This window comes from Gorilla gorilla, chromosome 16, assembly GCF_029281585.2.
Source record: "Gorilla gorilla gorilla isolate KB3781 chromosome 16, NHGRI_mGorGor1-v2.1_pri, whole genome shotgun sequence".
NCBI lineage: Eukaryota > Metazoa > Chordata > Mammalia > Primates > Hominidae > Gorilla > Gorilla gorilla.
In genome coordinates, this window is record NC_073240.2 from 99,685,114 (window position 1) to 99,710,402 (window position 25,289).

The window sequence follows — 25,289 nt, forward strand, 5'->3', positions numbered from 1 at the left end:
ACAAATCCTGGAAACACATCAGAACAGAACCTCTTTAAAGCATAAATCTCACAGGACCTATAAAACAAAAATATAATTTAAAAAACAGAAAAAAAAAACCAAGGTATACAGACAACAAACAGCATGATGAATGGAGTGGTATCTCACATCTCAATACTAACATTGAATGTAAATGGCCTAAATGGTCCACTTAAAAGATACAGAATTGCAGAATGGATAAGGATTCACCAGCCAACTACCTGCTGTCTTCAAGAGACTCACCTAACACATAAGGACTCACATACACTTAAGATAAAGGGGTGGAAAAAGACATTTCAGGCAAAAGCAAGCAAGAGTAACTATTCTTATATCAGACAAAACAAACTAAACCAGCAGCAGTTAAAAAAGGCAAAGGGGGCATTATAATAATGATAAAAGGTCTTGTCCAACAGGAAAATATCACAACCTAAACATATATGCACCTAACACTAGAGCTCCCAAATTTATAAAACAATTACTACTAAACCTAAGAAATGAGATAAACAGCAACACAGTAATAGTGGGGGACTTCAATACTCCACTGACAGCACTAGACAGGCCATCAAGACAGAAAGTCAACAAAGAAACAATGGATTTAAACTATACCCTGGAATAAATGGACTTAACAGATATATACAGAATATCCCATCCAACAACCACAGAATATACATTCTATTCAACAGTGCATGGAACTTTCTCCAAGATAGACCATATGATAGACCATAAAATGAGCCTCAATAAATTTAAGAAAATTGAAATGATATCAAGCACTCTCTTAGATCACAGCAGAATAAAACTGGAAGTCAATTCCAAAAGGAACCTCCAAAATCATATACATACATATGGAAATTAAATAATCCACTCCTGAATGATCACTGGGTCAAAAATGAAACCAAGATGGAAATTTAAAAATTCTTCACACTGAATAACAATAGTTTCACAACCTATCAAAACTACTGGGACACAGCAACGGCAGTACTAAGAGGAAAGTTCATAGCCCTAAACACCTACATCAAAAAGTCTGAAAGAGCACAAAGACAATCTAAGGTCACGCCACCCCAAGGAACTAGAGAAACAAGTACAAACCAAACCCAAACCCAGCAGAAAAAAAGGAAATAACCAAGATCAGAGCAGAACCAAATGAAATTGAAACAAATAAACAAACAAAAAATACAAAAGATAAATGAAACAAAAAGCTGGTTTTCTGAAAACATAAACACAATTGATAGACCATTGGCAAGATTAACCCAGAAAAGAAGAGAGAAAATCCAAATAAGCTCAATAAGAAATGAAACAGGAGATACTACAACTGACACCACAGAAATACAAAAGATCATTCGAGGCTACTATGAACACCTTTACATGCATAAACTAGAAAACCTAGAGGAGATGGATAAATTCCTGGAGAGATACAACCCTCCTAGCTTAAATCAAGAAGAATTAGATACCCTGAATAAACCAATAACAAGCAGCAAGATTGAAATCGTAATTTAAAAATGACCAACAAAAAAAGTCCAGGATGAGATGAATTCACAGCAGAATTCTACCAGACATTCAAAGAAGGATTGGTACCAATCCTATTGACACTATTCCACAAGATAGAGAAAGAGGGACCACTCCCTAAATAATTCTATGAAGCCAGTATCACCCTAACACCAAAACCAGGAAAGGACATAGCCAAAAAGAAAACTACAGACCGAATCCCTGATGAACATAGATGCTAAAATCCTTAACAAAATACTAGCTAACCGAATCCAACAACATACCAAAAAGATAATCCACTATGATCAAGTGGGTTTCATACCAGGGATGTAGGATGGTTTAACATACACAGGTCAATAAATGTGATACACCACATAAACAGAATTAAAAACAAAAATCATAAGATCATCTCAATAGATGCAGAAAAAGAATTAGACAAAATTCAGTATCCCTTTATGATTAAAACTCTCAGCAAAATCGGCACACAACGGACATACCCCAATATAATTAAAGCCATCTATGACAAATCCACAGCCAACATAATACTGAATGGGGAAAAGTTGAAAGCATTCCCTCTGAGAACTGGAACAAAACAAGGATGCCCACTCTCACCACTCCTCTTCAACATAGCCAGAATCTGGAAGTCCTAGCCAGAGCAATCAGACAAGAGAAAGAAATAAAAGGCATCCAAATCAGTAAAGAGAAAGTCAAACTGTCACTGTTTGCTGATGATATAATCGTTTACCTAGAAAACCCTAAAGACTCCTGTAGAAAGCTCCTAGAACTGATAGAAGAATTCAGCAAAGCTTCCAGATACAAAATTAATGTACACAAATCACTAGCTCTTCTATACACCAACAGCAAACAAGCAGAGAATCAAATTAAGAACTCATCCCCTTTTATAACAGATGCAAAAAAAAAAAACTTAGGAATACACCTAACCAAGAAGGTGAAAGACCTCTACAAGAAAAACTACAAGACACTGCTGAAAGAAATCACAGATGACACAAACAAATGGAGACACATCCCATGCTCATGGATGGGTAGAATCCATATTGTGAAAATGACCATACTGTCAAAAGCAATGTACAAATTCAATGCATTTCCCATCAAAATACCACCACCATTCTTTGCAGAATTAGAAAAAACAATTCTAAAATTCATACGGAACCAAAAAGATCCTGCATAGCCAAAGCAAGACTAAGCAAAAAGAAGAAATATGGAGGCATCACATTACCTGATTTCAAACTATACTATGAGGCCATAGTCACCAAAACAGCATGGTACTGGTATAAAAATAGGCACAAAGACCAAAGGAATAGAATAGAGAACCCAGAATAAACCCAAATACTTAAAGCCAACTGATCTTCGACAAAGCAAACAAAAACATAAAGTGAGAAAGGACAGTCTTTTCAACAAATGGTGCTGGGATGATTGGCTAGACACGTGTAGGAGAATGAAATTGGATCCTTATCTCTCACCTTATATAAAAATCAACTCAAGATGGATCAAGAACTTAAATCTAAGACCTCAAACTATAAACATTCTGGAAGATAACATTGGGAAAACCCCTCTAGATATTGGCTTAGGCAAGGATTTCATGACCAAAAACCCAAAAGCAAATGCAATAAAAACAAAGATAAATTGCTGCGACTTAATTAAACTAAAGAGCTTTTGCATGGCAAAAGGAAGAGTCAGCAGAGTAAAAAGACAACCCACAGAGTAAGAGAAAATATTCACAAGCTATACATCTGACAAAGTACTACTATCCAGAATCTACAATGAACTCAAACAAATCAACAAGAAAAAAAACAATCCCATCAAAAAGTGGGCTAAGGTCATGAATAGACAATTCTCAAAAGAAGATATACAAATGACCAACAAATATATGAAAAAATGCTCAACATCACTAATGATCAGGGAAGTGCAAATCAAAACCACAATGCAATACCACCTTACTCCTGCAAGAATGGCTATAATAAAAATGTAGTAGATGTTGGCGTGGCTGTGGTGAACAGGGAACACTTCTACACTGCTGGTGGCAATGTAAACTAGTACAACCACTATAGAAAACAGTGTGGAGATTCCTTAAAGAACTAAAAGTAGAACTAACATTTGATCCAGCAGATACCCAGATACTACTGGGTACCTACCCAGAGGAAAAGAGTCATTATAAAAAAAAAAACTTTTTTTTATACTTGTACATGCATGTTTATAGCAGCACAATTGGCAATTGCAAAATCAAGGAACCAACCCAAATGCCCATCAATCAACAAATGAATATAGAAACTGTGATATGTATATATGTATGATGGAATACTACTCAGCCATCATAAAAAGAAATGAACTAATGGCATTCATAGCAACCCAGATGAGACTGGAGACTATTATTCTAAGTGAAGTAACTCAGGAATGGAAAACCAAACGTCATATGTTCTCACCCAAAAGTGGGAGCTAAGCTATGATGATACAAAGGCATAAGAATGACACAGTGGACTTCGGGGACTCAGCGGGAAAGGGTGGGAAGGGGGTGAGGAATAAAACTCTACAAATAGGGTGCAGTGTCTACTGCCTGGGTGATGGGTGTACCAAAATCTCACAAATCACCACTAAAGAACTTATTCATGTAATCAAACACCACCTGTTCCCCCAATAACTTACGGAAATTTAAAAAAAAAAAGACACCACTAAGAAAATGAAAAACAAGCCATAGACTGCAAGAAAATGTTTACAAATCACATTTCTGATAAAAGAATTAGATTCAAAATATATAAAGAATTCTTACAATTCAATAAGAAAATAAACAACCCTATTAAAAATGGACAGAAAATCTGAACAAACATTTCTTCAAAGAAAACATACAAATGGCTACTTATCAATTAAAAAATATTTCACATCCTAAGTCCTTAGGGAAATGCAAGTTATAACCACAATGAAATGCCACTTTTGGCCTACTAGAATGGCTATAATAAAAAAAAAAAACAATAACAACTGTTGACAAGGATGTGGAGAAATTGAAACCCTCATCTATTGCTGATGGAAATGTGTTATGGTACAGCCACTTTGTGAAACAATTTGGCAGTTATTTAAGAAGTCAAACATAAGCTTACCCAATGACCCAGCAATTCTACCCCTAGGAACCTACCCAAAAGAAATGAAAACAATGTCTATGCAAAGATGTGTTTGTGAATGTTTATAGCAGAGTAATTCATAATAGCCTAAAACTGGAAACAACCCATCAACTAATTTTGTTTATGATAGATGCATAAACAAAATGTGATATTCATACAATGGAATACTACTCAACAATAAAAAGGAACAAAATATTAACACATGTTACAATTTGGATGAACCTCGAAAACACACTGTGCTAAATGAAAAAGAAACCAGATGCAAAAGATTGCATATTTTATCATTCCATTTATGTGAACTGTCTTGGAAAGGCAAGTTGGTAGAGACAGAACAGATCAGTGATTTCTTGGAGCTGGGATGGAAACAGGCTGACAGCAAACAGCCAGTACTTTTTGGGGGGTGACGGAAATGTCCTAAAACTGGATTTTGATGATGGTTACACAACTCTCTAAATTTGCCAAAAATCACTGGCTTATACGCTTATAATTGGAAAATTTTATGGAATGTAAAAATTATTCAACAAATTGAATTATTCAATTAATAATTATTCAAAATTATTCGAAAATATCCAGTAAAATTGATTTCTTAAAAATACAATGGATTAACTTTTTTAAAAAAGATTATAACAAATCAATTATAAAAAAGAGAAAAGAGTAACTTTACTGTGAAGAAATCTAGCAGACACTCCCTTAACTGTGATCAGGGTTATCACCAGTAGTAACATTCATATCGTGCACCCTACCTCTCTGATATGATGTGAGGAGAAAGGTACTTCCCTTTCCTCCCAAATTCAAAGCCCCACAGTCTAATAATGAGAAAACATCAGGCAAGTATATATTAAGGGACATTCTATAGATCACCTGACCGGTACTTCTCAAAAGTGTCCAGATGGTGAAAAATAAGGAAAAACCAAGAAAAGTTCTCAGATTGGAAGAGTAGACTAAAGAGACTTGAAGACTAAATGTAACATGTATGCTGGATCAGGAAGAGGAAAAGGACATTGGTGGAAAATTAGCCAATATTGACATCTTTGTTTTGATAATTATTCCATGGTTATAGAAGATGTTGACACTAGGGGGTTGGAGGGTGAAGGGTGAACAGGCACCTTCTGTACTATCTTTGTAACTCTTCCGTAAATCTAAAATTCTTTCAAAATAAACAGGTAGAGGAGGAAGAAGAAGAAACAAAAATCCTCCAGCAGCCTTTTATAAATGCTGATCACACCTTCAGGTTGGTCGAATAAAATTCATCTGGTAACATCAACTCCCAAAGCCGATTCTTATTACAAACCCAATCATGAACAGGGGCTGAAGCAATAATCCGGTTGTGCTCAAGTGGGCTTGCTACTCATAATCAGAACATAAAGTCCAAGGAAACCCTAGCAACATAGCACAGAATATTTGACAGGAACCATAGCAACGATCTCGCCCATGCTACCCATTTTATAGACATGGCAACTGACAGGGTCAAAAAAAGGTTAAAAACAGGGAGGATGTGGGACTTGGCCCCAACTGTCCAAAGATGTCTCTCTTCAGCTCATGGGGCATCTTTTGATCCCAGAGCAAACCTAGACCAACCCATGCCGCGAAGTAGTTGGGGTCACAACTGAGCCAAGAACAAGATCTTCTGGTGCCCTTTCTTCTTCTTCTACTTCACGCCTAAAATCACTTCCACTGACTACACAAGTTATCTCTCTACCTAACAACACTTTGAAGACTAAAGCCTATTCCAAAATGTGCACTATCCAAAATCAGATGAAGCTGTGTCCCTCAGGTAAATGTTCAGAAAGGCCTGTTACGTGAGGATAATTAGTCCTGGATAAAGGGTCAGGGGAACAGATCCAAAGAGACCACAATTCATAGTAAATAGTGGGGGAGGGCAGGTATGGCAAAGTACAGACCAGTCAGAACATACAACCCATAAGACCACAGCAGGGTGAACCAACCAAACTGTCAGTAGCGTGAGACGGTTTTAACCATGAATGCTGATAGTAGAAAACAAAAATGGCTAAAAGTGAACATGCTAAGCATCAGAATTTACAATATTCAAAAAGAACAGAAGAAACTCAAAGAAAATAAAGGGAAAAAGACAAAAAGGATAGACATTAATGAAATAGAAAGGAAAGAGACAACAGAAAGTTTTTAAAAATTCAAGAGTTGCTAAAATAAGAAAGGAGAGACAGTATATCAAGTATATTATGAATTAAAAGAGATATCCCTACAGATGTGGCAAAAGTTTAAAAGAAAAGAAAAGATGATAATAAACTTGAAAACAAATAAAAAGGACAAATTCCTAGGATAAGACAACCCACCAAAACTGACTCAAGAAAAAACCAAAAAACTAACTTGTCCTATGAGGATTAAAACCTTAAATCAGTAGCTTAAAATCCTCCAGCACTGAAGACATCAGGCACAAATGATTTTAGAGATAAGTTCTATCAAACTTCCAAGAACACCTTCAAGAGAACAAAAAATAAAGAGAACATTCCCCCTCTCAGTCTATGAGTATAATATAGCCTTTGAGGGAAAAAGAAAAAGCCAAGCACAGGAAGAATATGTCAACAGTAGTCATTTGTGAACATAAAGAAAATAACAATAAACAAATATTAACATACTGGATTCAACAAGACATACAAAGCTAATTTAGGTCACCATAGGGGGCTAGTTTCTCTGCTCATTAACCTAGCTGCTCTGGAGGAGACGCAAGACCAATAACCCACGCAAAACAAAGAAAAGAAAAACTAGGGTTACTTTAATGAAGATACGAGTGACTTCTTGGAATACCTAAGACAGAATTCACAGATTGCCCACCAGGAAATGACAGGGGCAGACAGCTAGAAAGTAATGGAAGAAACTGTATCTACTTCAAAAAGGCGATTTGTCAGGAAGGAGGAAGATTAAAAAGACAAGTGGCGGGACAAATTCCATAATGTACATCTCTGCCCAGCTGCTTTTGAGAATCAAGACAGGCCACCAGGAAAGTTACGGTGTGGATGTCAGAGCACAAAACAAACAAGTGCCTGGCCAAAGATGACCCAGCTTTCAGCAAATTTCCTTTTGCAGTATTTCTTTTGTGGAGCTGTGACGCACCCATCCAGGTCTCATCCTGATAATTTTAAGAGACATTGTACTGACGGTGGCTGCTGCAACTGCTGTGGCTCTGTAGAGTGTTTTACGAAGAACTGCTCTAAAAATCCAAATTCAAGTCAAGTAGTAACAGTTGCTAGTCCAAGAGAATGAGTGCAAATTATGACGATATTTAGGATACTCCTAAACCACAGAAATCCAATACAGAGATGGCTAAGAGTTCAATTTTGCTAAGTGTTATTACTATCTTTTAGTTACAATCATGCTATTATGTCTGTCCTGGGCCCACTTCACGAGGTTAGAGCCAGACTCCCTTGGAACCTAGCACAGTTAAGCATCCATTGAAGATACTAGTAAGTGGTCAGAATGTTCCTAAATTCTGCCCACCAAGAACTACTACACCAATTTAGATTAAATAATTTTTTGGGAAAAAAAATGTTTAAATTGCATTCTCTAGAACAGGGGTTGGCAAACCTTTTCTGTGAAGATCAGAGAGTAAATGCTTTAGGCTTTGGGAGCCATAAAGTCTCTGTTGCAACTACTCAACTCTACAGTTGAAATGCAAAAGCAACCAAGGACAATATGAGTGGGCATAGCAATATGCCAATAAAACTTTATTTACAGAAACAAGCGATGGGCATGATTTGGCTCACAGACCATAGTTTGCTAATGTCTGCCCAGAAAAACATCATTTTTAACAGGAGGAACTAAGCTTTTATAATATCTATTTGTAATAATTATATGTTTCTCAAAAACAATTAAAAATAATGCATTCACATGAACCATCCCAAAATAGGACACACCTGGAGAAAAGCTTTAGTTATATTATTTTCCCTTTTAAAATTTCATTTATTTCTACATATTTTACTATTATAACAGGAATGAATTTATAAGGTGCCACAAAATTTGATTTACTTTTTAAATATTCAAAAAAAGCTCAGGAATAATGATAATAAAAAAAAACACTTGACCTAGCAGATTTATCCCAGGTAGTATAACATAAGAAAATCTATATCAGTAATGTACCTCATTTAAAGATTACAGGAGAAAGGCTGCTTCAGTTCAGCATTGTGCTGGACCCTGAACATTACTCAATCCATTAATCAGAAAACAGAATTTTTTTTTTTTTTTTAGACAGAGTTTCACTCTTGTTGCCCAGGCTGGTGTGCAATGGCATGATCTTGGCTCACTGCAATCTCTGCCTCCCAGGTTCAAGTGATTGTTTTGCCTCACCCTCTGAGTAGCTGGGATTACAGGCACACACCACCACATCCGGCTAATTTTGTATTCTTAGTAGAGACGAGGTTTCTCCATGTTGGTCAGGCTGGTATCAAACTCCTGACCTCAGGTATTCCACCTGCTTCGACCTCCCAAAGTGCTGGGATTACAGGTGTCAGCCACCGCACCCGGCCAGAAAACAGAAAATTTTAAAAAGCAAAAGAAACTATAAGAATGGGCAATCTTTTCAATGAATGGTGCTGGAAAAACTGGATATACATATGCAAAAGAATGAAGTTGGACCCTTAGCTGACACTATACACAAAAATTAACTCAAAATGGATCAAAGACCCAAATGTAAGACCTAAAGCTATAAAACTCTTAGAAGAAAACATAGGGCAGAAGCTTCGTGACACTGGATTTGGCAATGATTTCTTGAATATGACACCAATGACACAGGCAATTGGACTTCATGAAAATTTATAAATTTTGTGCATCAAAAGTCAGTATCAACAAAGTAAAAAGGCATCACATAGAATGGGAGAGAAAAATTGCAAATAATATATCTGATAAGGGATTATTATGGTCTGAATGTGTCCCCCAAAATTCATATATTGAAACTTAACCACCAAAGTGATAGTATTAAGAGATAGGGCCTTTAGAGGGTGATTAGGCCTTGAAGGCTCCAGCCTCATGGATGAGATTGGCACTCCTATGAAAGGGCTGGAGGGAGTGAGTGGAAGGAGGCCCTTTTCTCCCCTTTCCATCCTTTCACCATGTGAGGACACAGCATTCATCCCCTCAGGAAGATACGTTAACAAGATGCCATTTGGAGGCAAATGGCAGGATTCATTTGGGTCCTCACTAGACACTGAACCTGCTAGTATCTTGATCTTAGACTTCTCAGCCTCCAGAACTGTGAGAAATAAATTTCTATTGCTCATAAATTACCCAATCTGTGGTATTTTGTTATAGCACCACAAACAGACTAAGGTGGGGGTTAATATCTAGAAAATATAGAGAACTATTCAACCTCAACAACATGAAAACAACCTGCAAATCCATAGCTTACATCATATTCAACAGTGAAAAGCTGCAAGATAGTCCTCTAAGATCAATAACAAGGATATTCACTCTTGCCACTTCTATTCAACATAGTACTAGAAGTACTAGCCATAGCAATGAGGCAAGAGAAAGAAATAAAAGCCATCCAAACTGGAAAGGAAGAAGTTAAATTGTCTCTGTTTGCAGCAGATGACATAACCTTTACTTTGTCTTTCTTTCTCTTTCTTTGTTTTTTCTTTCTTTCTTCTTTCTTTTTCTTTCTTCTTTTCTTTCTTTTCCTTCCTTCCTTCTCTTTCTTTCTTTCTTTCATTCTTTCTTTCTTTCTCTTTTTTTTTTTGAGACAGGGTCTCACTCTGTCGACCAGGCTGGAGTGCATTGACGTGACTGTAACTCACTGCAGCCTAAACCTACCAGGCTCAAGCAATCCTCCTGCCTCAGCCTCTCAAGCAGCTGGGACAACAGGCACATCATCACACCTGGCTAATTACTTTTTAATTTTTTTTGTAGAGACAGGGTCTCCCTGTGTTACCCAGGCTGGTCTCAAACTCCTGGGCTCAAGTGAGCCTCTGGCCTTGGGCTCCCAAAGTGCTGAGATTTCAGCGATGAGTCACTATGCCCAGCTGACACAATCTTATATATAAAAAAATCCTAAAGACTATATTTAAAAAACCGTTAGAACTAATAAACAAATTCAGTAAATTTGCAGGACACAAACTCAACATACAAAAATCAGTAGTGTTTCTATACACTAACAATTAACTATCCAAAAGAGAAATTAAGGAAACAATCCCATTTACAATAGCTACAAAAAAAATAACAAAATACCTTAGGAATAAATTTAACCAAAGAGATAAAATTCTATACAATGAAAGCTATAATACTGATGAAAGAAACTGAAGAAGACACAAATAAATGAAAATATATCCCATGTTCATGGATTAGAAAGATTAATACTGTTGAAATATCCCTGCTACCCAAAGCTATCTATAGATTCAACACATTCTCTATCAAAATTCCAATGACATTTTTCACAGATATAGAAAAAAAATCCTAAAATTTGTATAGAACCACAAAAGACCCAAATACTCAAAGTGATCTTAAGCAGAAAGAATAAGGCCACAAGCATCACACTCTGTGATTTTAAAACATATACAAAACTATAGTAATCAAAATAGCATAGTATCGACATAAAAACAGACTGGTATACCAATGGAACAGAACAATGAGCCCAGAAATAAACTCACACACGTACAACCAATTGATTTTTGACAAAGATGCCAAGAACACACATTGGAAAAGGACAGTCACTTCACTAAATGGTGTTGGTAAAACAGGATATCCACATGCAGAAGAATGAAATTAGGCTCTTATCTCACATCATACACAAAAAAAACTCAAACTGGATTAAAGATTTAAATGTAAGGCCGAAACCTGTAAAACTACTATAAGAAAACATAGGCAGAAAGCTCCATGACATTGGCCTGGACAATGGTTTTTTTAATATGATCCCAAAGCATAGGCAACAAAAGCAAAAATACACAAAGGGGACTACATCAAACTAAAAAGCTTCTGCATGGCAAAAGAAACAATCAACAGAGTGAAAAGGCAACCTACAGAATGGGAGAATATTTGCAAACCATACATCGGATGAGGGGTCAATATCTAAAACATATAAGGAACTCATACACCCTAATAGCAAGAAAACAAATAACCCAATTTAAAAATGGGTGCATGATCTCATTTATATGTAGAATCTAAAAAAGTCCAATTCATAGAAGCAGAGAGTAGGATGGTGGTTACCAGGTGCTAGAGGTGGGGAGAAACTGAAGATATTGGTCAAAGGCTATAAAATTTCCTACAGACAGGAGAATAACTTAAGAAATCTACTGTACAACACGGTGACTACAGTTAATAACATACAGTATACTTGAAAATTGTTACGAGAGTAGATTTTAAGTGTTCTCACTACAAATAACTGATAAATATGTGAGGTAATGCATATATTCATTAGTTTGATTTAGCCATTCCACAATCTATACATATTTCAAAACATCATGTTGTACACCAAAAAAATATACAATATTTACCTGTCAATTTAAAAAACTTTAAATATGAATAATGTTATGTAACCATCATCACCATCCATGTCCAGAACTCTTTCCATATGGTAAATGGAAACTCTGTACCCATTAAACAATAACTCCCTGTTTCCCTCTCCCTCTAGTTCTTGAAACCACCATTTTGCTTTGTATGAATTTGAGACAAATTCACAATTTGAATATGAGTATTTTTAAATTAATATTTTTTAATTGACAGATAAATACTGTATATATCTTTGGTGTACAATATGATGTCTTGAAATATATATAGATTATGGAAAGGCTTATACAATATATTTATTTGTAATATATTGATCACCATCCCCCAAATTAAATACTAATAAAAAATAAGACTTTGTTAAATAATGTTGATCTTTGAAAAGCCACAAACCACTGTAAATATCTAAGATTTTTTTTTGCTCCCCAAGAACAAATCACTGTCTCACTGGGGGCAATATCTCCTTGCTGAGAATGTGTGCCTTAGGTCAGTGGTTCTCACACTGTAGAGTACATGAGAATCACCTGCAGGGCTTGTTAACACAGACTGCTGGGCCCAACTGCAGAGTTTCTGATTCAGTAGGTCTGGGGTAGAGCCTGAGAATTCCTGTATCCTATACTACATGAGCAGCACAAAGCTGTGTCCTCTGCAGGGCTCTAAAAATTAAGAATTGTCAACAAAGGGCTGCCTGGTGGTCTTGACTAAGAGTATTACAGCCCAGGTTGAGGCCAGAATACTTTTAGGCAAGACCACCAGGATTCCTCCATGGATTATTATGGGATGTCTGCCAAACCCATAGCTCTTTAAAATTGCCCCACCATAGCCTCAGTTAAAGAGACAGGGCTAAATGGCCATCTCTGATCCATAGCACCCAGCCTACCTGACCACAGTTGAGCAAAAGGTGGACCCATGATCCATCCATAAGAAACCAAACCGCCGGCCAGCTGGACTAGCACTATAGTAGGTCCTGGCCCTTGAAAGCGGGTACAGTTAGAGGCCAGTCTGGCATCACAGCAAACTAAAGTCAACATTCTAAGGGAGCAAGAAACGTAAGTAAGTAAAGGAAGCTGGTCTGCAAAGAGACTAGCGGAGTAGCAACCCACTAACAGCTGTGGGGTCCCCATCCCGGCCTTAGAAGCCAGGCAGCACCTCACGAACTTCCCCTGCCCTCTTCCAGTGCCCTCCCTTCTTGTAAGTCCAGGCGTAGACTTCTGTTCCTTGCAGTGGCAAGCCCCTTCTCTTTGGGTGGCAGATTCGGTACCCGAAACAACACTGCACTCTTGCCACTCCATTTTTTGCTATGCTTCTACTAAAGTCCAGAAGACGGCAAGGGGTCCCTGCTTGACGGGACAACAGTGCAGGAGGTCCCTGTGGGCCTGATGTCTGGGGAAGGCAGAGAACAGAAGGCCCTGGTGACAGGCAGGGCTGAGGCCGACTCCACAGTGTCACTCTCATCTCACAGGTCCCATGCTTGCCTGGGCTCCAAACCACCTAGTCTAATATTTTTAAGTGTTGCCCTTGTATTTGTTCAAGGACTTTCAGAAATCATTTGTGTTGGGCTTTCAGGAATCTGAAATGCAAAAGTGTTCTTTTTAGGTTTTTATACAAAACCACAATACTTATTAGCTCTGCCTTAAATTGGCCGACTCTCCACTCCCCAGTGAGTGTTTTCTTCCCTTGAATGCTAACAGTTTTGTGGAATGGTGGTTTTAGAGCAAAAGTTAAAGTAAAACCTCACAATTTTGATTACCTAGGGAAAATTTCAACGTGAAATAGTGAAATGGCTAAAGTGTCAATATTTTGTAAGAAAGACAATTACAGAACCATCAAACAAAGGGAGAAACTCAAACCACCCTACTAGCAAAATGTGTCCAAAGAGGGGTCTACCTGAAAATATCTTATTTGTTCTATATAAAGGCACTCACTTGTTTGAAAACTGAATGGGCTCTTCAGCAGTAATGGGACACAAACTACTGATACACACATTATGGTGGATGAATCTCAAAGGCATTATTCCGAGCAAAAGAAGTCAGTCTCCAATGGCTAAACACTGCCTGATTTCATGTACAGGATATTCTAAAAGAGACAAAACTGTAGTGGTGGAGGACAGACCAGTGGTTGCTGGGGTTATTGGGAGGGGGGGATGAAGCGTATGGGGGAGGTAATGAAACTGTTGTTTATTTTCACTGTGGTTTTGGTTATTCAAACCTATACATGGGTTAAAATTCGCAGAACTGTAAACTCCCCCTAAAAGTGAATTTTACTCTATAACTTTTAAAAATTTAAAGTTACATGCAGACAGAAAAGATATAGCTAAAATGCTTAGAAATAATGTATACTCTGCCGGGCACAGTGGCTCATGCCTGTAATCCCAGCACTTTGGGAGGCTGAGGAGGGTGGATCATGAGGTCAGGAGTTCGAGACCAGCCTGGCCAACATGGCGAAACCCCGTTTCTACTAAAAATACAAAAATTAGCTTGGCGTGGTGGCACGTGTCTGTAATCCCAGCTACTCAGGAGGCTGAGGCAGGAGAATCGCTTGAACCCGGGAGGCAGAAGTTGCAGTGAGCTGAGATTGTGTCACTGTACTCCATTCTGGGCAACAAAGCAAGACTCCATCTCAAAAACAAAAAAAAAAGAAAAAAGAAAGAAAGAAAAGAAACAATGTATACTCTTCAATAGGCGTATTAGTCTGTTCCCACATTGCTATACAGAAATACCTGAAACTGGGTAATTTATAAGAAAAGATGTTTAAGTAGGTCAGGGTTCCACAGGCTGTACAGGAAGCATGGCTGGGGAGACCTCAAGAAACTTTCAATCATGGCAGAAGGCAAAGAGGAAGCAGGCACATCTTACATGGCTAGAGCAGGAGGAAGAGAGAGTGAAGGGGGAGGTACTACACACTTTTAAACAACTAGAACTCTTGAGAATTCATTCACATCATGAGAACAGCAAGGGGGAAGTCCACCCCATGACCCAATCACTTCCCACCAGGCCCCCACTCCACCACTGGGGGTTACAACTGGACATGAAATTTGGGTGGGGCCACAAATCCAAACCATATCAGTAGGTAAAACCTGGCCCCTGTGATCCTATTTATGCAATGAATTTGTATATTTTGTTTTCCTCACAGAATGAAATTATAAACTTCAGCCAAGCCCAGGCTAAATTAACAGACATTCTGAATCATATGGATTTAAGATTATGAAGAGAAACTGTTGTGCTGAAAAGTGAAGAAGCATGCCATTTGCTGTGCCCATCTCTCAAACATCAATACAACATCACCACAAAACACTGTGACAGGCACCAAGACAGAGCCAAGACTGGAGAAACATCATTAACTGTTCTGAACTTTTGAACTATAAACCCCTCCTGTAGCCAATTAAACCACATGTACTCACTGGCAAATTTTCTTAACTTACATATGTAAAATAACAAAATATAATAAAATATACCTAATCACCATCAAAATTACTTTTTGTTTAATTTACCTGCATGCATAGCAACCATTTTTTAATTCATCTAAATACATCCCTCTCTCAACTTATAGGAAGAGATGGGAAGGCAAGGAACAAAATTCTATGATCTATATATGAATAGAATATTAGATAACGCTGGTGAGATGAAGTGGTCATGCAAATCCCTATATATAATAACTATTAAAAAATAAATTTAATAAAACATTTAAAGACACTGCAAGGCATCCAAAAGCAGATAGAAGCCAGAGGAAAATTTACTTTCAGAAAACTGGAATAGGTAGAACCTGTGAGTTTTCAGCTTACCAGCCACAGGATTAATTCCACCTGTGAGGCTACAAAAAAAATTTGTAGGAAAAACCACAGCCTTACCAGCTAAACTTGTCAAATATCAGAATTCAGGATGGGAAAAAAACACAGAAATTTAATGAGGAAGCCCTAGCAGCAAGAGAACCACAGAACTAGTGAGACCCAAATTCAGAGCATAAACTTCCCAAATCTGGCTTATAGCTAATCTACATATGAGTGGAGCAGACCCCAAGGGATCCGGCAAAAAAGAAGTCAGAGCCCAGAGAGATACCCACTCTTGAAAGATGGAATTGCACAGAATTAGACCTGTGACTTTGACACTTTCTTTAACCAAGGACATTCCTCAACTTGGGCAGCTGTAGCAACAGAAGACTGAAGTCAAATAAATTGTTTGAAGGGTCAGATTACAGAATCCAAATCTGGCAGAAGCAAGGAAATCACAGAGAAGGTAAGTCACATCCATGTCCAAATCTTTGTTGAACCACCAACTTTGCAGGTACAGGGAAGAACTCTACAGGGCCAGGCTAAAGAAGGAGCCATGGGAAGCCATACAAACAGATGTCAGCAGCTACATATCACAAGGGAGATGAAGTGTGCAGTTTAAATCCAGGCAAGTTCAATGCCTGCTAAAACAAAAATCTCAAAATCCTCAGAAATCAAAAAAGAATTTCAGTTGCTGCAACGACTAGTTTTCAACCAAAAATTACTAAATATGCAAAGAAACAGGAAAGTATGACCCTTAGTCAGGAAAAAAAATAATGGTGGTCAGTAGAACTGAGTTTACATAGGCCCAGATATTGACAGACAAGGACTTCGAACCAGCTTTACAAATATATTCAAATAATTAAAATAATTCCATGACTTCAAACCAGCTTTACAAATATATTCAAAGAATTAAAATAAAATAATCCCAAGAATTAAAGAAAAAGATATAATCAAATGAATAAATAGACAGGGAATCTCAATAAAGAATTGAAAACTATACACAATAATACAAGTTTTAGCACTGAAAAGTACAATAACTGAATTTTTCAATAGACTTAGCAGCAGATTATAGATGGCAGATGAACCTGAATATAGATCAAGATAAATTAAACCAAAGGAGAAAGAAAAATATTCCAAGAAAAATAAAATTTCAGAGGCCTGTAAGACAATATGAAGCACCCTAACATACATATGGCTGCAAACCCAGAAAAAGAAGACAACTGGAACTGTGAGGAATAAATTTCTGTTGTTTATAAATTATCCAGTCTCTTGCGTTTGTTATAGAAGCACAAATGGACTAAGATATAGATGTATCACAGTCAACTGCAAGAAAAAAGTCAAAGTTAAAGAGAAAGCCTTGAAAGCAGTCAAAGAAAAAATGATGTTTTGTTTATGAGGGGACAAGAATAAGACGAATGGCTGACTTCTCACCCAAAATTATGAAAGCCAGATGATATTGGAACAAAATATTCAAAGTGCTGAAAGAAAAGAAGTGGTCTCTAATAATTCTGTATCTGGATAAACTATCTTTCAAATATGAAAGTGAAATAAAATAAAAACATTTTCAGTAAACAAAAATTAATGGAATTTGTTGCCAGCAGAATGGCACTATAAGAAATACTAAGGGAAGCTGTATTAGTCTGTTTTGTGCTGCTATAAAAGAATACCTGAGGCTGGGTAATTTGTAAAGAAGAGAGGTTTATTTGGCTCCTGATTCTGCAGGCTGTACAAGAAGCATGGCACCAGCATCTGCTTCTGGTGGGGCCTCAGGAAGCTTCCATTCATGGTGGAAGGCAAAGGAGAGCAGCCATGTCACATGGAGAGAGAGGGAGCAAGAGAGAGATGGGAGGTGCCATGCTTTTTTAAACAATCTGCTGTAGTATGAACTAATACAGCTAGACTCACTCAGTATCACAGGGAAGGTGCCAAGTCATTCATGAGAGATCTGCCGCCATGACCCACACACTTCTCAGTAGGCCCCATCTCCATCTCCAACAATGGGGGGTCACATTTTAACCTGAGATTTGGAGGGGACAAATATCCAACCTATATCAGAAGTATTTTGGCCTGAAGGAAAATGACACCGGATAGCAACTGTTTAAAAGAGCGTGGCACTTCGCCACTCTTGCTCCCTTGCAGATATGAATGACATCACCGGTCACCATAACCTGACAGTTCTAAACACTACACCCAACAACCACCAAATATACTCTTTTAAGTCCCCACAGAATGTTCCCAAAGATAGACCACACACTAGGCCATAAAACAGCTCTCAGTCATTTTCAGAATATTAAATATAGCAGGCTATATTCTCTTACTGCAGCAGAATTAAATTAGAAATCAAAAAAAAATCAGAGATAGTCCCCAAATACCTGGAAATTAAAAACTCACTTTTAAAGAACCCACAGAAATCACAAAGTATTTTAGAAAATATTTTCAACTGAATAATAATGAAAATTGATCAATTAGACTTCATCAACATTTAAAACTTTTGCTCTCTGAAAGCCACTGTCATCAAAATGAAAATGTTTTCAAAACATATATCTGATAAAAAGCTCTTATCTAAAATATATAAAGAACTCTTGAAGCTCAATAATTTAAAAAAACAATTAAAAATGGGCAAAAATATTTGAACAGACACTTCATCAAACAAGTTATATGACCATCAAATAAGCACATGTTCAATGTCATTCATCATTAGTGAAATAGTGAAATGTGAATTAAAACCAAAATTAGCCACCACTTCACACTTTATAGACTGGCTAAAATGAAAAAGATTGACAATACCAAGTACTGACAAGGATGTGGTGCAACTGTAACTCTCAGACATTGCTGCTGGTAATATATATATATATAGATTCCACAGAAATAGCCTCATTGTGTCTCCCTAAAAATGTTAATCCATAAAAAGGCAGTAAAAAAATTTTAAAGTTGGCAATGAAAACCTGAAAAATACATTTGCTTCATTTATTTTATTTTCTACAAGTTTGATACTTTTTTTTTTTTATTTGAGACAGGGTCTCACTCTTTTACCCAGGATGGAGTGCGGTGGCATGATCTCGGCTCAAGTGATCCTCCCACCTCAGCCTCCTGAGTAGCTGGGACCACAGGCATGCACCACCATGCCCAGCTGGTTTTTGTACTTTTAATAGAGGTGGGGTTTCACCATGTTGCCCAGGCTAGTCTTGAACTCCTGAGCTCAAGCAATCTGCTCACCTTGGCCTCCCAAAGTGCTGGGATTACAGGCGTGAGCCACCATGCACGTTTGACACTTTTTAAACCCACTAAATTGCCGAGTAACTAACAGTCCATTGCCACTTCAAAAACCAGTTCATTAATGAAAATAATGTGACCTCACAAGCAGCTTCAGGGAACTTTTCACTGAATTTGTAGGATTCATCAGAAATGAAAAGGCAGAATTCAAGCACCCAGTCTGACCTGCCTCAGCTCAGCATCCTTAGGTCTTCCCTCTCCTCCAAGGCCCTGAATCTGCCTGGGGAAGAGCATAGCAGCTGCAGACAACCCCTGTGTCCCTCCTCGGAATCAGGACCCTTGGTATCACTGCCTCCGGGAATAGCAGCAGGACCAGGCAAGACCAAGGTCAAGCTCCTTCTGCCGCCTACCTGTGGTTTCACACATCAAGCTGGCATCTGTTAACAGTTTTCGTTATTATTAGTAGGATGTCTACGCCACAAATGATTTGGTTACAGACTCAAAAACAGCCATTTGGTAGAAAATGACCACTGATGAGTCTCCCAGGAAAGAGGAATTACAAAAAGCTTCCTTTTCATTTTAATTTTTCTCTAGGCCCCTTGGTCTATCTTAAATGGTGAAAGAACATGACCATTCAAAAAAGTGAAAGGGCATCAAAGTCTGAGGACAAAGGCTGTCGTGAGGAAAGGAGCTGAAAGACACAGAGGATAAAGCTACGACTGACTTTGCAAATAATTAACCAAGAAATGAAGAAGTGGTTTGGATAAGAAACTGCTGTATCTCACTGAGGAAAAAACAAAAAAGCGAGAAACACAAATTTATCGCGTCCTGGACAGGTCAAGCACACACACAACGTGAACGTGGCTCAGAACCAAACTCAGCCTCTTTAGCGCCCAAGAAAAACATCTAACTCGTAGTACATCCATGGCAGTTTACTGAGAAGATTAATTTTTGCTAAAATTGAGAACTTTTTGACAACCAAATGATGGGGCTGGAATTAGTTAGGTGAGAGATGTTGACAGCCTTTAAAAATTAAATACAGAGGCCAGGTGCGGTGGTTCATGCCTGTAATCCCAGCACTTTGGGAGGCTGAGGCAGGAGGATCACTTGAGCCCAAGAACTGGAGGCAGCAGTGAGTTATGATGATGACATCGCACTCCAGCCTGGGTGACAAAGAGATCCCATCTCAAAAAAAGAAAGGAAAAGAAAAGAAAGAATGAAAAAAAGAAAGCAACTTTAAAGAAGAAAACCAGTGGCCAGGCGCAGTGGCACACACCTGCAATCCCAGCACTTTGGGAGGCTGGAGTGGGCAGATAGCTTAAGCTCAGGAGCTCGAGACCAGCCTGGGCAACATGGCAAAACCCCATCTCTACAAAAAATACAAAAATTAGCCAGACATGGCTGTAGTCCCAGCTACTCAGGAGGCTGAGGTGGCAGGATCACCTGAACCCGGAAGTTGAGGCTGCAGTGAGCCATGATCGTGCCACTGTACTCCAGCCTGGGTGACATCAAGCAAGACCTTGCCTCAAAAAATAAAAAAAAAAATAATAAAAAAGAAGAGACAAATCACTTCAGCAAAATGGTACTAGTCCCACACTTAGCACTGGTCACTGCCCTTCAAGTCAGAGACTTTCACCCTAACCTTGTTATCATGGCCGGACTCCCTCTCTTCTAATGTCTATAAATCTTGGCATCCAAGCTGCTTTGGCTCCACATGTCAGCTATTAGCAGTGGTATTTTTCCTGACAACTAACTAGTAACACTGAAGGAAAGAAATGAAATTTTATACCATTAATTACAATTAGTTATTTTTTAGAGGGGACATGGCACTGCCTGGAAATCAAAGGGACATGCTTTTCACCATGTTTGCCACTGAGACGAGAAATGTGGTGGAAATGGAATCCATACGTGGGGTTTATTTACACCCAACTTAATCCGCGATACTTCCTGTGCTAGAAGATTCTCTCCACATAGGTGGTGCTGAGGAAGCCCTCCAGGCCAGGCAGACCCCTAGACAGCCCCGCTCAGTCCAGCCTGAAGTGGTGGCCGTGCATCCCTCACCTTTCATCTTGGTTGTGTAAAACCCAACAGCCGCTCCACGTCTCCACAGGATTTTAGCTTGTTCCTTCACAGAGTGAGGTAGAAAAAACATGTCATCATCATCCAAATTTCTCTCCAATCTTCCAAAAATAATGGCGTTTAGAATGAAAAGCACAACCCTTTCCCCAAACGACTGAACCTTTGAAGAAAAAAACAGAAAGAAAAAGAACAACAGTCAAGTGAGACAAGAGAGGAAAATCATGCGCAATAAATTCTGCGCTTGGATGTGACGCACACGTCGGGGCCAGGTGTGAGCTCCTCCATCGAAGATTCATTTTGTGCTCAAAGAGCCAAAACGTGAATCATGGCATCTCACAGGAGCTTCCATACCACTGACCTTTGGCACCATGCGGCCTGCAGGAGCAGAGAACGCTGCCAGGGGCAGCCCCTGGTCCCCAGGGCCATGGACCAGGAATGTGAGACGACAAAGCACAATCCATCACATGGTAACAAAACAGGAAATTAACACTGGGGGGCTGCGGCAACCCATTTCAACTGACTTGCTGGATGTATCCTGAAATAAACCCGATTTGTCATTTTCATGACAGCAGGCCCCGGAATTCTGGCCGTCAGAAGGAGGGTAAATGATGTGGGAGATCAATTGCTACACCAAAAGCAAGTGAGTTTCAATGGCTTGTGACAGATTTAGAGCACACGCTGGTGTCCTAATCCCAGAGAATTACGGGGACTCAGGGCACAGCCCGTTCTAAGGCTGTAAAATTGAACCATCTCTTGCCTGTAGCAAAGTTATCACAAGTGAGGAAATTGTATTGTGGTCAAAGTCAGGCCCACACAGTTAGAAGCTCTCCCCTTCGCAAATCAAAATGACTTCACACTCCTGCCTGTTACAATGCTCTGCATTTGTGTAGCCCACGGATGGCAAATAGGTGGCAGAAACCAAGGTCTCCCACCCCTGGATTCAGAGCAGACCTATCTGTCCAGCTAAGCGTGGACACGGTCTCAGAAGCCTCCTTAACGCAGGCCTTCAGACAGCCACGAGCAACTGCTAAAATGTGGCAGGAGGTGAAACCAATCAGCTATTTACAAAGTGACAATGCTGTTGTATTGGAACTTACTCTGCAACACTGCTAGGTGACAGCCTCTGCGTGCGTGTTTGTCACTTTATCCTATGCATTACCTCCAGATCGACAAGGCCACTAACTGGTCCAGGACATCCACCCACATGCTACCGTGTGATTCTCGCCACCTGCTGGGGAGGTCTTGGTTCACAGGTGGGGAAATGGAAGCTCAAAGAGGGTGATTACATTTATTGATTTCCCTGCCTCATTTCAAAGAGGATTTGAGACAGCTGGGCAAGGGGTCTGTCAGAGGCAGGCACAAAACAACAGGCTGGGGCTTTCCAGTCCAGCCAGCGGTTTCTTTCTTCATCTTTATCCATTAGAAATGAGATTTGGGGAAAGGGGATAATACAAATATTAATACTTCGTTTTATATTTAATACCTGACTCTTGGATTGTCATCATCATCATTTGTGGTTTGTGGGTTGTTACCCTGGATTTGCTGGGAGATCCTCAGCAACTCACAACCTCTTTGAGTCTTGGTTTCCCCCTCCGGTCAAGGGAGAAGATCCTTCATGTGGTCTCTAAAATACTTGCACGTTTTTCAAATGCTCTGATAATAAAAATAAGGCAGCTTGCAGCAAATGGCACGAAGCGTTCAGTGCCAGTAAACTTACGAATTGGCCAGAATGTAACATATTTCACCTTCATCTGGAGCTAAATCTTAAATGAGAAAAAGATTAGTGAAAACCACACTAGCTTGGCTCTGAGAAGCCATCACATTTTGTATCTCAGACAGCGGCAGCCAAATCAATTTCAGACGTTGAGAATAACTAGCTAGTCACAAAACCAAATTGGTGTCGTGGAGGAGGTTATATTTTTCAACTTATAAAACCAAAAAGTTCAGAAGAAAGCCAGAAGACAAAAGCAGATTGCATCTGGCAGAAGGGAAATATCCAATCAAAAACTGGCAGGAGAAAAAGGAGGAGAAAGAAAATGTACTTAATTTGTCCAATTTCATTATGGGGGAGGAAAACGTGTGACATGTGATTTTGACTCAGAAATGTTTCTGAAAACACAAAACTAAGTTCCAGTTCCCATCCCTCATTAGGACCACTAATTAAGTTAACAAGAAAAACATTAAGAAATCTTGTGGGGTTTTTTGGTAATTTGTGAAGAAGAGCTGGCTAGGAAACAAAATGTAATTAAAAGAAAAAGAAAAAAAAGTCAAGATCTGAAGTTCTACAAACAGAGGGGAAATATTCCTATGTACAGCTGGGGTAGGATAGATCTTTACAACATGGTTCATTAAGTGGAAATAACACCCAAGTTTCTTTCTGTTCATGATATAGGCCACATTGTCAGAAAATGTGGTGGTTTTCTCATTTAAACTTAGAAGAAGAGATGACAAACGAAGGAAGCAACAACTCTTGTTCTGAAAAAATTATTTAAGGAGCCATCCACATTCTTCATAGCATTCAGAACAGTCAGTCATTAAGTGGCCACCTGGCCCACCTGCAGCACCAGAGCTGGGGCAGCAACGCAAACCAAGATGCCAAGCACCACACTGGGTACATCATGCTCACTTGCTGAATCTCAGGCCGTCTCTAATGTGCTGGAAGAAAAACCTTTTCAAAATAATATCTACTGAGTCGATTAAAACGAGACCTAAAAAAGACAACTCATAGAATGGGAAAAAAATAATTGCAAATCATATATGTGATAAGGATTATGCATATGAAAAACTCTGCACATGAAACCCTGCATATGAAAAACTCTCACAACCCAATAGTAAAAAGTCAAATAACCCAATTAAAAAGTGGGCCAAGGATCCTCATAAACATTTTCCCAAAGAGGATCTATAGATGGCCAATAAGCACATGAAAAGATGTTCACCATCCTTAGCCATCATGGAAATGCAAATTAAAACCACAGTGAGATTCTACTTCACACCTACTAGGATGGAGAACATTAAAAAGACAATAACAAGTGCTGGTGAGGATATGGAGTGACTGAAACCCTCAGACACTGCTGTTGAGAGTGCAGAATGGCATAGCTGCTGGGGAAGGCAGTTGTACAGTTCCTCAATATATGAAACATAGAGTTACCACATGACCAGCAATTCTGCTCCTAGATATATACTCAAGAGAACTGAAAACACGTATCCTCACAAAAATTTCCATACAAATGCTTATAGAAGTATTATTAATCATAGTCAAAAAGTGGATACAACTCAAATGTCCATCAACTGAAAAATGGATAAATGAAATGTGGTATATCCATACAATGGACTATTATTCACCCCAAAAAAGGAATGAAGTACTGATGCATGCTGCAGTGGATGAACTCTGAAAAGATTAAGCCAAGTTACAGAGGCTGTTTACAAAAGACCACCTGTAGTATGATTCCATTTATAGGAAATACCTAGAATAGGCAAATCCATAGAGACAGAAAGCAGATTATGGTTTCCAGGGACTGGGGAAAGACAGGAATGAGGAGTGATGCTAGTGGGTAGAAAGCTTCTTTCTAAAATGATGAAAATGTTCTGGAATTAGTGGTGATTGATATACAATGTTGTGAATATATTAGAAGTCACTGCATTGTACACTTTAAAAGAATGAAGATTATGATGTATGAATTCTATCTTAATGAAGCTCTTGTTTAGAAAAAAATCAAGAACTAATTTTTTAATTGCTCAGCAGGAAAAAAAATAAAAATAAAATAAAACCTGGATTAACAACTTGGGAACATTACCTGAGACCCCTTATAGGGATTATCTAATTTCAGAACCTTCGAGGTATTTGTTGTGTAAATGAAGACATCGAGGCTGAGTCACACAGCCAGTAAGTGATGTAGCTGGGTACAAACTTCCATCTCCTTGACATCAGGCTGGAGATCTTTGAAGTGTTGTGCCTGGGACTATTTCCCCTCTCTGTTTGTAGAACTTTAGGTCTTGACGTTTTTTCTTTATCTTTTAATTGTATTTTGCTTCTTAGCCATTCTCCATACTGAACCGGAAAGAATACTGATATTTCATTCATTATTTACAGGGCTCTATGAAGGGAACCGAATGGCATTCCAGACAACTGT

General features: G+C 38.6%; 1 protein-coding gene across 1 annotated transcript in view; it reads right to left on the minus strand.

Moving 5' to 3' along the window:
* FAM169BP (Protein FAM169B) overlaps nt 1-25,289 on the minus strand; it is a 78,817-nt gene that overhangs the window by 22,348 nt on the left and 31,180 nt on the right. The window contains exon 3 of the mRNA XM_055364069.2: nt 21,142-21,319. Within this exon, the coding sequence (XP_055220044.2) occupies nt 21,142-21,319 (178 nt within the window). The remainder of the gene's footprint in view (nt 1-21,141; nt 21,320-25,289) is intronic.